This window comes from Hypanus sabinus, unplaced genomic scaffold, assembly GCF_030144855.1.
Source record: "Hypanus sabinus isolate sHypSab1 unplaced genomic scaffold, sHypSab1.hap1 scaffold_731, whole genome shotgun sequence".
NCBI lineage: Eukaryota > Metazoa > Chordata > Chondrichthyes > Myliobatiformes > Dasyatidae > Hypanus > Hypanus sabinus.
The window spans coordinates 169,529-185,164 of NW_026781582.1; the positions used below are offsets into that span (position 1 = coordinate 169,529).

The 15,636-nt window shown below is 49.0% G+C and overlaps 1 protein-coding gene across 1 annotated transcript in view; it reads right to left on the bottom strand.

Moving 5' to 3' along the window:
- The window catches only part of gars1 (glycyl-tRNA synthetase 1), a 46,151-nt gene that overhangs the window by 9,927 nt on the left and 20,588 nt on the right, over positions 1-15,636 (bottom strand). Inside the window, exons 5-13 of the mRNA XM_059962572.1 lie at positions 14,921-15,009; positions 13,521-13,597; positions 11,453-11,598; positions 10,724-10,873; positions 9,795-9,957; positions 8,337-8,501; positions 7,772-7,880; positions 4,630-4,774; positions 1,792-1,877 (exon numbers count right to left, since the gene is read on the bottom strand). Coding sequence (XP_059818555.1) covers positions 1,792-1,877; positions 4,630-4,774; positions 7,772-7,880; positions 8,337-8,501; positions 9,795-9,957; positions 10,724-10,873; positions 11,453-11,598; positions 13,521-13,597; positions 14,921-15,009 — 1,130 coding nt within the window. The remainder of the gene's footprint in view (positions 1-1,791; positions 1,878-4,629; positions 4,775-7,771; positions 7,881-8,336; positions 8,502-9,794; positions 9,958-10,723; positions 10,874-11,452; positions 11,599-13,520; positions 13,598-14,920; positions 15,010-15,636) is intronic.

Genomic DNA, 15,636 nt, shown 5'->3' on the forward strand with positions numbered 1-15,636 from the left:
AAACTCTGCTTAGACCACACTTGGGAGTACCATGTTCAGTTCTGCTCGCGTCTTACAGGAAGGATCTAGAAGCTTTAAGGGGTGCAGAGATTTAACAGGACACTGCCTGGATTGTGACAGCAAGTTGAGCAAGCTAGGGCTTTTCTCTTTGGAGTGAGAGAGGGTGAGACAGAAGTGCAGATGATGGTAGGTACAGAGAGAGGTGAGAGTCAGAGTTTTTAAGGTGATTAGAGGAAAGCACGGTGACATCAGAGGTGAGTTTTTCTTTAAACATACATTGGCAGGTATGTGGAACACCCTGCCTGGGGTGGTGATAGAGGCAGATACATTAGGGGGATGTAAAGGACTCAGGAAGACACATGGATGACAGAACAATGGAGGGAAGGGTTAGTTAGATCTAAGAGTAGGTTAAAAGGTCAGCACTACATTGTGGCACAAAAGGGCTGTGCTATACTATTTCATGTTCTATGACATCATGACAAAGAGTCCAAAATACAGCACAGAAGCAGGCCCTTCTGCCCAGCGATTCCCTGCTGCCCACCAACACTTGGAATGGGTTTAATATTGTCATATGTACTGAGATACAGTGAAAAGCTTCTCTTGCATTCTGAACAATTCATTACACAGAGCATTGAGGTGGAACAAGATAAAACAATAGCAGAATGCAGAATGAAGCGTTATACTCACAGAGTGCAGTGCAGGTCAACAAGGCAGATTGTACGGTCTAGAATCCATCATGTTGTACAAGGACCCCATTCAAGAGTCTGATAACTCCACTCATTCCTCTACACTCCAGGGAATAACGTCCTAACCTATTCAACCCTTCCTTATAACTCAGGTCCTCAAGTCCCGGCAACATCAAACAACACAGGCTCCTTGGCAAACAATGTCACTCTTTAACCTCCTCCAAGATGAAGCAAATCCTTCCCTCACATAGCCCTCCACTTTTCTTTCATCTTAGAATCTCTTAAGCTTTGTAAATTTTCTCTATGCTCTTTCAACCTTATACCTTTCCTATCTAAATGGTACTGAGGCAGGTATACCGATAGGAATTGCAACCGGCCAAGTGCAGGGAAATGAGGCTGGCTTGCAAGGGCGTCAGCAGTCGGGCCGAAGGTGAGAAAGGGAAATGGTGAGGGTGGAGCAGTGCGGGAGGGGTGGGGGACGGGTGGCAGAGGAGAAGTGTCTGGGGGGGGGGTGGGGAGTGGCACAGGTGCAGACAACCCAGCCGGGTCATTTGACTCCAAACAATGGGTTTACTGATCATTCCAGAATGTCTCTGATGCTTCTCTCTCCCTTCCCTGGTCCCAACCGTGATTGCCCTCTCCCTGCCCCCTTCCCACTCTCAGTCCACTACAGACCCGTATCAGAATCAGGTTTATCATCATTCACATGCCATGAAACTTGTTCTTTTGCAGCAGCAGTACAGTGCAATACATAAATTACAGTACTGTGCAAATCTTAGGCACCCTACCTACATATACGTGCCCAAGACTTTTGCACAGTACTGTGGATGACCATAACTGCATATAATACTCCAAACCAGGCCTCACCAACACCTTGTACAACGTGAACACTATGTCCCAACTCCTGTAGTTGGTACTTGGCTTCATAAAAGGCCAATGGGCCAAAAGCTCTTTATGACTCTATCTAGGCAATATCACATGGAATATCGAGGACACGGTATCAGCTGAGGTAAACAGGAAGAACTGGTGGGATATAGAATCTGATCAGTGGTTTGGTGAGAAATCAGATGGGGGTGCATTATTTTCAAAATGAGAGTTCACAGACCGTGCAGAGTCTTCTGAAACCTCTTCACTCCAACCATGCTCTTCGTCAGGGTAAACTTTTTGCCTTCGGACTCAAAGGTGAACTCCCTGCAGAGAGAGGACGACAATCAGGCTCCAAGCTGCCAAAGGAAACTCGGCTGACAATGGCAGACCAGACTCCGTGGGCCGAATGGCCTAATTCTTCCCCTAGGTGTTATGGTCAAGGGAGGACTGTTATCTTTGTTCTGATTGTTTAATTTATGGTTTCCCTCCCGTGAATGCTGTTTAACTCGGCTGACAATGGCAGACCAGACTCCGTGGGCCGAATGGCCTAATTCTTCCCCTAGGTGTTATGGTCAAGGGAGGACTGTTATCTTTGTTCTGATTGTTTAATTTATGGTTTCCCTCCCGTGAATGCTGTTTAACTCGGCTGACAATGGCAGACCAGACTCCATGGGCCGAATGGCCTAATTCTTCCCCTAGGTCAGGGGTCGGCAACGTTTACCACTAAAAGAGCCAATATGGACCCATTTCCCACAGAAAAGAAAACACTGGGAGCCACAAAATGAAATAACACTGCAAACAACGGGTTTTTTTTTGCCTTTATGCTATGTATAAACAAACTATAATGTGTTGCATTTTTGAAATTGATGAACTCCTGCAGAGAAAACGAAATTACATTTCTGCATGCAACAAAAACATTTTGAACTCCGAAAAAAAGACGTCGGGTTGAAGGTTACTACATAGTTAGCCTACCTTGGATCGAAGAATTAAAAGAATGCGCGCACTGGCGGGTGTCAGGCATTGGCAGTGGTGATGTATATTAATAGCGATAAAAACACGTTGTAGCGGTGTAGCGCTACATGCAGCGCTAAAATAAAGACTGCAGTCAAAGGTAACTTTATTCGAACTAAACAGCCTTGCTTTAAAGCCTCGCTCAACCCGTCCCCGTGGGCGCGGATGCTCCAAAAGACACGTACTCACAAACCCCCGTAGGCTATCTCCCTTAGTCGGAACGGTGGCTAATTGTGAGCCGGTTCGGATGTGCCAGGAGATGAGGTCTCCGCAAAGTTTTCATATTGTACAAGATCACCATAATCTTCAAATTTCGAATTACTTTTCAAAAGCTAACAAACCACGGGGAGCCGCATCACAGAGATCAAAGAGCCGCACGTGGCTCTGGAGCCGCAGGTTGCCGACCTCTGCCCTAGGTGTTATGGTCAAGGGAGGACTGTTATCTTTGTTCTGATTGTTTAATTTATGGTTTCCCTCCCGTGAATGCTGTTTAACTCGGCTGACAATGGCAGACCAGACTCTGTGGGCTGAATGGCCTAATTCTTCCCCTAGGTGTTATGGTCAAGGGAGGACTGTTATCTTTGTTCTGATTGTTTAATTTATGGTTTCCCTCCCGTGAATGCTGTTTAACTCGGCTGACAATGGCAGACCAGACTCCGTGGGCCGAATGGCCTAATTCTTCCCCTAGGTGTTATGGTCAAGGGAGGACTGTTATCTTTGTTCTGATTGTTTAATTTATGGTTTCCCTCCCGTGAATGCCGTATAACGCACGTGCCCTTGATGCTGCTGAAAGTAGGGTTTTCATTGCAACTGTGGATTCATGTAGTTGTTCACATGACAACAGGCTTGCCTTGATTCAGTAATCACCAAGAATAACGTCTCCTCCCACCTTCAAACAGGAGGCCTACCCCAGGCTGAACATGCAGAAGAGAACGGAAATCATTGTGGACTTCAGGAAGGTGAAGACGAACCAGCCCACTCTGTGAATACATGGCTCCTCTGTAGAGAGAGTTAATTGTACCAAGTTCTGTGATGTGCCAGGTCCCTCAATATCACCTCCCCTAACAAGGTGGCACAGCAGCGCCTCCATTTCCTAAGATTGAGGCAAGCAAAGCTTCCAGGACCCCCATCTTATCTGCATTTCACAGGAGCACCACTGACAGCGTCCTGACAAGTTATATCTCCGTCTGGTATGGGAGCCAGCGGTGCATCGGACCGTGAAGTCCCTACGAGGGACTGAGAAGATCAGTGGGGTCTCCCTACCGCCCATCGGGGGCATTTATCAGGATTCCACCCATCCATCCAGCACCCTCCGACCTTCTCCCGTTGGGCAGGAGACCAGGCAGCATAAAGACAGGAACAGCCAGGATGAGAAACTGTTCCTTCCCCCAGGCCATCAGGCTCCGAGCTCCCGGCCGCAGCATATTCAAAGTGTCACTGCTTAATATGTTCCTAATCTTACAATATTTAATATAATGCTCTTTAATCTGTTATTATGTGTGATTCATCTGTAGATTTTATCCTTACCACAAGTTATTGCATGTTATGTGTGTTACATGTATGACTGTTTTACAGCTCAGTTTGGAAAAACTTTGTCTCTATATACATTATATATATAGTTAAATGACAATAAACTTGACTTGACTATTAACCCTTAGTGCCTGTACCAACTCAAAGTGCTCTCTTATAAAGCCCACTCTAGTTGACTCTCTAAACCAGAGGTTCCTTTATTTATGCCATGGACCCCTACCATTAACAGAGAGATCCACGGACCCCAGGCTGGAAACCCCTGCTCTGAACGTATTTAGACAGAAGAGACTGCAGACACGGGGATCTGCAGCAATAAATTCTGCAGGAGGAACTCACCTGTTCATTACTGCAAATAGTTACCCCTTCCGCCCTTGGAAAGCTCACTGCCCGCTCTGTGGCAACGGGACGATGCACAGCTTCACCGTGTGAATCGGCTGAGCAGCCTTCCGACAGCTGTACCCAGGCAAGCAGCCAGGGCGACATTATTACTCAGTGATCCAGTGCCCACCAAAACAGTAAGGTTAGGCATGCTTACCCCTTCTCGTTCAGCTCCTTCTCCATCTCAGTGATGTAACATTCATCGCAAACACTCAAATACTCCATCACTATCTTGGCCTCCTTCTTGAACTCCTTGCCAATGGCACTCTTGTTGGGTTCAAACTGGACAACGTTGACAGTCTTGTGTACTACAGTTAAGGGAAGGCACTTCATCATCTCCAAAACTACTCCACCCCTTTAGTTTATGGACGGGGGCAAAAAAAACCAGAACAAGATTGATGGGGTGGGATGTGAGAGAAAAATGTCCTCCTTCCCTTTCTCCTATGGTCCATTGTCATCTATTAGGTTCATCCTTCTGTCCTTCACCTTTTCCACCCATCACCTCCCAGCATCTCCCTTCATCCCACCTTCCTCTCACCCATCACCTCCCAGCGTCTCCCTTCATCCCACCTTCCTCTCACCCATCACCTCCCAGCGTCTCCCTTCATCCCAACTTCCCCTCACCCATCACCACCCAGCATCTCCCTTCATCCCACCCTGTCCTCACCCATCACGTCCCAGCGTCTCCCTTCATCCCACCTTGTCCTCACCCATCACCTCCCAGCGTCTCCCTTCATCCCACCTTGTCCTCACCCATCACCTCCCAGCGTCTCCCTTCATCCCACCTTGTCCTCACCCATCACTTCCCAGCATCTCCCTTCATCCCACCCTGTCCTCACCCATCACCTCCCAGCGTCTCCCTTCATCGCACCTTCCCCTCACCCATCACCTCCCAGCGTCTCCCTTCATCCCACCTTGTCCTCACCCATCACTTCCCAGCATCTCCCTTCATCCCACCTTGTCCTCACCCATCACCTCCCAGCGTCTCTCTTCATCCCACCTTGTCCTCACCCATCACTTCCCAGCATCTCCCTTCATCCCACCTTGTCCTCACCCATCACTTCCCAGCATCTCCCTTCATCCCACCTTGTCCTCACCCATCACTTCCCAGCGTCTCCCTTCATCCCACCTTGTCCTCACCCATCACCTCCCAGCGTCTCCCTTCATCCCACCTTCCCCTCACCCATCACCTCCCAGCGTCTCCCTTCATCCCACCTTCCCCTCACCCATCACCTCCCAGCGTCTCCCTTCATCCCAACTTCCCCTCACCCATCACCACCCAGCATCTCCCTTCATCCCACCCTGTCCTCACCCATCACGTCCCAGCGTCTCCCTTCATCCCACCTTGTCCTCACCCATCACCTCCCAGCGTCTCCCTTCATCCCACCTTGTCCTCACCCATCACCTCCCAGCGTCTCCCTTCATCCCACCTTGTCCTCACCCATCACTTCCCAGCATCTCCCTTCATCCCACCCTGTCCTCACCCATCACCGCCCAGCGTCTCCCTTCATCGCACCTTCCCCTCACCCATCACCTCCCAGCGTCTCCCTTCATCGCACCTTCCCCTCACCCATCACCTCCCAGCGTCTCCCTTCATCCCACCTTGTCCTCACCCATCACTTCCCAGCATCTCCCTTCATCCCACCTTGTCCTCACCCATCACCTCCCAGCGTCTCCCTTCATCCCACCTTGTCCTCACCCATCACCTCCCAGCATCTCCCTTCATCCCACCTTGTCCTCACCCATCACTTCCCAGCATCTCCCTTCATCCCACCCTGTCCTCACCCATCACCTCCCAGCGTCTCCCTTCATCGCACCTTCCCCTCACCCATCACCTCCCAGCGTCTCCCTTCATCCCACCTTCCCCTCACCCATCACCTCCCAGCGTCTCCCTTCATCCCAACTTCCCCTCACCCATCACCACCCAGCATCTCCCTTCATCCCACCCTGTCCTCACCCATCACGTCCCAGCGTCTCCCTTCATCCCACCTTGTCCTCACCCATCACCTCCCAGCGTCTCCCTTCATCCCACCTTGTCCTCACCCATCACCTCCCAGCGTCTCCCTTCATCCCACCTTGTCCTCACCCATCACCTCCCAGCGTCTCCCTTCATCCCACCCTGTCCTCACCCATCACCTCCCAGCGTCTCCCTTCATCCCACCTTGTCCTCACCCATCACCTCCCAGCGTCTCCCTTCATCCCACCTTGTCCTCACCCATCACCTCCCAGCGTCTCCCTTCATCCCACCTTGTCCTCACCCATCACCTCCCAGCGTCTCCCTTCATCCCACCTTCCCCTCACCCATCACCTCCCAGCGTCTCCCTTCATCCCAACTTCCCCTCACCCATCACCTCCCAGCGTCTCCCTTCATCCCACCTTCCCCTCACCCATCACCTCCCAGCGTCTCCCTTCATCCCACCTTCCCCTCACCCATCACCTCCCAGCGTCTCCCTTCATCCCACCTTCCCCTCACCCATCACCTCCCAGCGTCTCCCTTCATCCCAGCACGTGACTGCTCATACTTCTCCCTCCCCCACTTTCCTATTCTGACTTCTGACCCTTTTCGTTCTGGTCCTGATGAAGGGTCTCGGCCCGAAACATTTCTTCCTGTAGATGCTGCCTGACCTGCAGAGTTCCTCCAGCACTGTGTGGGTTGCTCTGGATTCCCGGCATCTGCAGGATCTCCCGATACCTGCCCATGCGGGAGAGTCATGAACAGGAGGGGCCGTCATTTAACACTGAGGTACATAATGACACTTCTTGGGAATTCTGTGCCCACAAGTTCATTTGGCACATTTAAAGGTGGAGTTAGATGAGGCTCAGACAGACGAGGGGACACTGGCTGCGGCTGGCACCTCAAGCAGAAGGAAAAGTGAATGTCAACCTTCCCTCCACAGTGACTATACCCATCCGTGGGAGTAAACCCAGAGGAAAAATCCAAAACTGGAGTTCCTAAGGCAGTCCTACATCAACCTGTGATGCTGCTGTTGCTTTGGATTCATCAGGAGTGTGGAGAGGGGAGCCAGTTGCATGGGCAACAACTTGCTCTCCATATTGTACTGCCTTGACACAACATCCATGCTTGACCCCGACAACGGAGGGTCTCTGAAATAGATTAATATTTGGAAGATTAAGGAATTACAGGAAACTGGCACAGAAGAGGTGTTGAGGCGAACATAGATTAGCCATGAAGGGCAGGGCAGGAGTGTACTGATCAAGGGATGAACTATTGAGCAATCAGCAATTACCCCCATGTCAACTCCGCTCAAACCCACCCGGACCCCAGGCAGATAAGGATATGGGCTCCTTCAGAGGCTTCTCTGCGACCAGAGGCACCTTGGTCGCTCTGGAGTGACAAGCCAGGTCGTAGCATGACCGATCAGCGCAGCCAACTATTTCGATCCAGCCCTGCAGAGAGGGAGATGCACAACAATGAGTTTGCAGCAGGGAGCAGTCACCTACACATCCAAGCAATGCAGCAGCAGCGATCGCGGTTCAATCCCTGCCGCTGTCTGTAAGGAGTTTGCATGTTCTCCCCATGATCCCGCTGGGTGCTTCAGTTTCCTCCCACGGTCCGAGGACGTACCAGTTAGAGTAGGAGGTGAGCTGGTGACAAGGGTATACGTGGATGGGCAGGCTCGTTGTATTGGACTGTTACTGTGCTGCATCTGTAAATCACAGATCATCTTGCCCCTTGCCGTGCTGCAGCTGGATGGGAAACGGGTGTTACGCTACACATACCAATAATAAACCAATACCAGGGGTTGGGAGTCCAGAAACCTGTTACCGCTACACTTTTTGTGTGAGGGTTCAGCCCCCCCCACCACCCCGCCCCAGCCCTTCAGCTAAAGAGAGCAAACTTACGTAGCTGGTCTTGGACTCAGCGTCCCAGCAGTCACAGGCGTAGTGGGCCATCTCGTTCTCCATGTGCTGCCGGAACCGCAGCTTGTCGGCCGACACACCCACTTTGAGCAAGAAGAGGTAAATCCTGCCGATGAAGTAGCCCAGCACCGAGTTATCGATGATTCTCTGCAGTGGGACAATAGGTGGAATTAACAGACTGCCGTAGTGATGCACTTGAGAAGTTAAAGCCAGCCAGGCACCCCAGTGGCTATATTTCATTAAGATTTTGAAGAGATTTGGTCAGTCACAAAGACTAGCAAATCTCTACAGATGTACAATGAATCCAGGAGACCTTTGATCAGAACTGAAAAGGGGGTGCAAAGCCAGAATGAAGACGGGAGGAGCAGGGGGAGGAATGCAAGCTCGCTGATAGGGGAACCTCAGCAGAATGGGGAAGGGGGATGAAGAAAGAAACTGGAAAAGGTAGAGGGCTGTGGAAAAAATAATCTGATAGAAGAGAGTGGACCAAGGGAGAAAGGGAAGGAAATGTACTCCCTGCCCTCCTCCCTCCACCTTATTCTGGCATCATTTTCCTTTCTAGTCCCGAGGAAGGGTCTCGGGCTGAAACATCAACTGTTTATTCATTTCCATGGATGCTGCCTGGCCTGCTCGGTTCCTCCAGCATTTTGTGTGTGTTGCTCTGGATTTCCAGCACCTGTAGAACTTCATGTTTATAATTTCATGACATGTATCAGTGATAATAAACCTGATTCTGAAGTATTGTAGAGCAGTCATCTAGGGGAACAAATATAGAATTACCCAAAAGTGTAACACAGGCAAACAGTTTGGTGAAGTCATTAAGCACACTTGCCCTCAGCAGTCAGGGCAAGATTTAAAGTACTTTTTTTGTATGCATGAGTAACCGAACTGGGATGTCACAATATTTGGCAGTGGGGTACTGCGGACAGAGGGGCCACTCACAGTGGAAGGGAAAATTAACTACAGTCACTTCCCACCTTCCCTGAATTGCCAACCCTATCCAGTCTGGGCCGGTCTCAGTCAAACATCGAGACTGTCCCGCCACTCAGTTCAAGTACCGCCAATCTATAACAAGAGCCTCAGACACCACTCTGAGATCTACATCAGAGACAGACTGTCATATTCTCCAGTAACATGGCTGGACTCAACTTCACCGTCACCTGAAGAATCTCAAATCTGTTAACTACGGAAGTGTGAAGGGGCAAGAGAGAGAGGGGGCAGCTTGTGGTGGGTGGTGGGGTTGGAGAGGAGGGGGTCAAGGGTGGGGGGTGGAGAGAGCAGGGAAGAGTGGGGGTTGAAGGGGAGGGAGAGAGAGGTCATGACAAGGCCTGAAGGGAATTAAAGTAATCACAGATGGTAAGGCCACTGCACTCATGATCTTCCACACTGCTGTGTAATGATAAGCAGGGATACTGAAACACAAGCAGGAGTGTGGCTCACCTGCTCCACGGCATCGCCGAGTCGCATCTTTCGCGCTGACTGCCCACTGGTCTGGGCATGGCTAGAGTACAGCGTGATCTCGAGATCAGCCACACTGGAGAACTTGGGGTGATTCTTCTCACTGGGATCCACAAAGTGCTCGATCTCTGCCATGGTGAACTCCCTGGACAGCCAGACAGAGGTTAGAATGCTATTTACGATGTGCCCAAACCACAGCCTTAGTGATTCCATACACCTCAGGTTCAGAAACATACCTTGAAACACATCATTTTCATTAAAAGACCAACAAACAACAGGAGGAGGAGGTGCGTGGAGGCAGGAGAGGCTATGGTAGATCCACTAATCACAGAAACAATTAATTGTGAACACATAGGGCATCACCTTACTTCCTCAAGCAGCCAAAGAAATTGCCCCCCCAGTGATGCCACCAATTTGTGTCAACCTCTGTAGAAAAACATCCTGTCTAGATGCACCACAGCTTGGTACAGGAACTGCAAGAAACTACAGAGAGTCATGGACGGAGCTCAGCACATCACGGAAACCTGCCTCTCCTGTCTTTATTTCTCGCTGCCTCAGCATAATGAAGGAGCCCTCCAACCCCCGCCATTCACTCTCCTCCCCCCTCCCATCAGGCAGGAAAGTCTGAAAGCTCAAAGACAACTTCTACCCTGCTGTTACAAAACTATGGGATCGTCACCAATACAATAAGATGAACTCCTGACCTTACAACCTACCTCACTATGGCCTTGCACTGCACTTTCTCTGTAACTGCGACACTCTATTCATTATTGCTTTTCCCTTGTGCTGCCTCAATGAACTGTTGTGATGAAATTATCTGTACGGGCGGTGTGTAAAACAGTGTTTCCACTGTACCACGTGACAAGAAAACCAGAAAGACATCATCAGCAAGTTGTCACGATTCTCCTCACCTGACCCGGATGAGACCTGATCGCGGGGAGATCTCATTCCGGAATGAATTTCCAATCTGGGCGGCAGCAAACGGGAGTTTCCCCTGATTGAATTCTAACAACCGTTTGAAGTTCAGGAAGATCCCTTGAGCCGTCTCAGGCCGGAGGTAGCTGGAAGCACAAATGGAAGCAGTGGGTTAAGATGAGCTCCACACATCAGCACTGACGAACACCTTCAATGGCAGATGGAAACCCTCCACGGTGTGACAGAGAACAGAAACAGGCCATTCGGCCCAACTCCCCCATCCTGACCAGATTTGGACATTAATATTCACTGCAACCTCCTGAGAGTCAGGGTCAGCCTATCAAGCACCCAGTCATTCCAATCACTTTCACTGACCCTTGGTCCCTAGGCTTCTTCACCTTATCTTGGAGAAGTTACAGATTCCAATCAAGCTCATTAAAAAATTCCTCCTCAATTCCCTCCAAACCCGCCACCCTCTGGTTTTTGACACCATTGTAATGGAGAAGAGCTCCTTAGGACCTACCCTACCCCTACATCTCAATTTTAAATGTTGCTTCTCTCCCCATCTCCTCCACTTCAGGAAAACCAAGCCCAGATTATCCTCATAACTAAAACACTTCATCGCGGTGAATCTCCGCTGCGGTCTACCTTCCTACGGAGTAAAGGCCAGAACTGCCCACATTGCTCTAGTTTTCCCCAACAGTGCTCACTGGGTAATACCTCACCCTGGCATGTTGCCTCCTGGCCCAATGGATGTCTGGAACATCAGATTGAAGGAGATCGGAGGAGACAAGTCGTTCCCGGTTACTGGAGACTTGACGTTGTAATTCACAAACAGATCCGCTAACTCCTGCTGACTGTAGTTGTCCATCTGTAAAGACAAAATACAAGTATACCATTTTTCTGCAATAAGTCGCATACACTGAGGCATTCCCATAATCTTCACCTTCAGTCACCTCGGCCTATTCCCTCCCCAACATCTACACAAAATACTCCTTCAAGAAAGAAACATTTATCAAAGACTCCTGTCATGCCATCTTAGAGAGAGGGAATATTAGCCTAATTTGTAACGTGTACACTGGAACAGTGAGATGCTTCATTTTGCATCAGTGAGGATGTGATGGATGGCCCCCAATGTCATGCCCACAATTCAGTAACCTAAACTGTACACTTTCGAAGTGCGAGGAAACTGGAGATCCTGGAAGAAATATGCACAGTCACGGGGAGAGTTTACAAACTCGCCACAGACAGCAGTGGGAATAGCAACCCGAACACTGACCCACCGTAAAACTTCCATCAGGCGAGAGGTACAGAAGCCTGAAGTGTCTCACAACAGATTCAGGAACAGCCACTTCCCCAAACCGTTTGCTTCTTGAACCAATCTGCACAAACCTAAACAATTTTAAACAAGGGGCTCCCAAGCTTTTTTATGCCATGGACCAAACTGTTTGGGAACTCATGTTTTACACTCCTCTACCACTTCCACTGGGAGACCACATCAAAAACACACCACCCTCTGCATGACACAGTTGCTTTTCAGGAGCCATTTAGAACCTTTCCCTCTTATCTTAACTCCAGTACCACGAGAAAAGGGTCATTTAAAAAAATATATATATATTTGGAATAGTAGGGGAATTAAGGGCTATGGGGAAAAGGCAGGTAGGTGGAGATGAGTCCATGGCCAGATCAGCCATGACCTTACTGAATCACGGAGCAGGCTCAATGACCCAGATGGCCAATTCCTGCTCCTATTTTATATTCTTATGACCTTATAAACCTTGTAATATCAGTTCTCAGCTTCCTGTTCTCCTCAGAAAACATTTCCAGCATATCCAGTCTCTCCTTCTAATCCAAGCCTCCCAGTCCTCGTGACATTCTCATTTGTGGCCTTACTAACTTCCTGTACACGATTCCCCAAGTGAGCCGTTTGAACGGTAGGGAAAGGGAGGCTTAATATGTCAATAAGATTGAAAGAATTCAGAAAAAAATTTATAAGAATGTGGCAGGAACTGGAGGACCCAAGTTATAGGGAAAAGGTTGAATAGGTTAGCACTTAATTCCCTGGAGCACAGGAGAATGAGATAGTTGTTAGAGTTATACAAAACTGAGGAGTAGAGAAAAGGGGTAAATGTAAGCAGGAGTGTTGCTCGGAGATGGGTGAGACCAAAGGTCATGGGTTAAGAGTGAAAGGTGAAATGTTTAAGGGGAACCCAAGGGGGAACTTCATCACTCAGGCTGGTGGGAGTGTGAAGCAAGCTGCCAGTGGATGTCCAATTTCAACATTTAAGAGAAATTGTGATAGGTGCATGGATGGAAAGAGTATGAAGGACTAAGGTCCGGATGCAAGTCGATGGGACTAGTCCAGTACAAAATAGATGGGCTGAAGGGTCTGTTGCTGTGCTGTAGTGTTCCATGACCAAACAAGAGGTCCATGGGACCGTTCCAAAATCCATGTTCTCATAATAGGTTTTAACTTGTTTGGCCAACAGATCAGTGAAGATGTGATAATTTACACGTTGGGTTAGCTTGTAATGGGACATCACTCAATGAACTGGGGTGGGGGGGGGGGGGTCAATAAGCCAAGGACGGATTGGAAGCTACTAGCAAAGGGAAAGCAATTACAAACAAGAAAAAAATCTGCCGATGTTGAAAATCCAAGCCACACACACACAAACAAAATGCTGGAAGAACTCAGCAGACCAGGCAACATCTAGGAAAAGAGTACAGTCAACGTTTCAGGTCAAGACGCTTTGACAGGACTAGAGAAAAAAGTAAAGGGATGGAGCTCTTTACCTGGGTGATGACGTCCTCCATCTCTGCCTTCCTATCCGCTGAGCATTTCTTATCCGACATCAATTTCTGCAAATGAGCTGCAATAACAGAAGACAAACGTGGGACCACCATCTCGTCCAGCCAACACCACACCCTCCCTGCAGCTTAGCCCCGGCACAAAAGCTCTAGCTCAATCTGCCAGAACACTCAAGCCAACGAGCCCACCATGTGATCTGATGAAGAGGCTAGCACCTGAGAAATTAACTGTTTCTCCTTCAGCAGATGCTGAGTGCTGAGGCAGGTGGACAGGCAGGAAGTGCTGAGGATTCAAGAATCTGCAGAGGACTTGGACAGATTAGCAGAATGGGCAAAAGAAGTGGTAGATGAAATGGTGTTGGGAAGGGTATAGTCATTCATTTTGGTAGAAGGAATAAAGGGGTAGACCATTTTCTAAACAGGGAATGAACTCAGAAACCAGATGTGCTTGGGAACCCTCATGCAGGATTCCCTAAACATTAATTACCAGGCTGAGTAAATGGAAAGGAAGACAAAGTTACCATTCATTTCCAGAGAGCTAGAGTATAAAAGTAAGGATGTAATGTTGAGACTTTATAAAGCATTGGTGTATATGTCCCTTTTCAACAAGGATGTGCAGGCGTTAGAGGGTCCAGAGGGAGTTCACAAAAATTATCCTAGGAATGAAAGAGCTAATGAATGAGGAGCATTTGATGGTTCTGGGCCTGTACTCGCTGGAGATAAGAATGAGGGGCGATCTCATTGAAACTAGCTGAATATTGAAAGGCCTAGAGTGGACCTGGAGAGGATGTTTCCTATAAAGGGAGAGTCTAGGACCAGAGGGCACAACCTCAGAATAGTGGGAGGTCCATTTAGAACACAGTTGAGGGATTTTCTTTAACGAGGCGGTGGTGAATCTGGAATTCATTGAAGCAGGCAGTTATGAAAGCTAAATCATGGGTCTACCTACAGTAGAGGTTAATAGGTTCTTGATTAGTAAAGGCATCAAAGGCTTCAGGGAGGAGGCAGGAGAATGGGGTTGAGAGAGGAAAATAAATCAGCCTTGACCAAATGGTAGAGCTGACTCAATGGGCTGAATGGCCTATGTCATATGTTCTTATGAAGTAACAGACAAAAGTAAACATTGGGCCATGAGGAGTATTTGGGAGGGGTGAGGAGCTCAAGTTTTCCCAGAAAGGTTACAGGAGACATCAAACCCATTCTTAGTGTTGTGAAGGTGGGAGGAAGGGTACAGAATGCAACAAGGCCAGTTGAATCAGTACAGCCCTTTGGAGTGGCCTTGCTCCTCACCGCGTGCTCCAGGCACCGGGTAGGGCTTCTGTTCCACGTCTTTCACAGGCAGAGGGTTCCATCCCACAACCCCAACTCAAGACAGCAAGCATTACCTTTCAGCAGGTGGTCGGCACGGAAGCACTCCCCGTTCTTCAGGTCCTTCACCATGTAGTCTGCAAACTTGTCCACGTGCCCAGATGTCCTGCCAACACCAATCACCAAAGCTCAGCCAAAGATCTCAAGCAAGTCCCAGACTACTAATCAATCCTGCTGCAATATTCCCCTTAAAAAATGGAGGTCCAACACCTCTCCATCGGGGGGATCTAAGCTAAGCCTGTGTGACAAACCCTGGGAACTATGGACCCCTGGCTTGCTTCAAACAGTTGTTGGTTAGAGTGGACCTCTGTGGGATCTCAGCAATCCCTTAAGAGCCCTACATGGAAACAACTGGTCCAGTGAGCTAGTCCCATCTGCCATGTTTGGCCCATAACCTTTCTAGACACAAAAATACAACTGCAGATGCTGCGGATCAAAGAATACGTACACAACGCTGGAAAAACTCAGCAGGTCAGGCAGCATCCATGAGAAAAGAGTAGCCAACGTTTCGGGCCGAGACCCTTCATCAGGAATTCCTTTTTAGACATTTACCTAGATGGCTTATCCAAATGTTGCTAAACAAGTTGCATGCCATCTTGGACAATGACTCCCATCCACTCCATAATGTACTGGTTAGGCACAGGAGTACGTTCAGCCAGAGACTCATTCTACCGAGATGCAACACTGAGCGTCATAGGAAGTCATTCCTGCCTGTGGCCATCAAACTTTACAA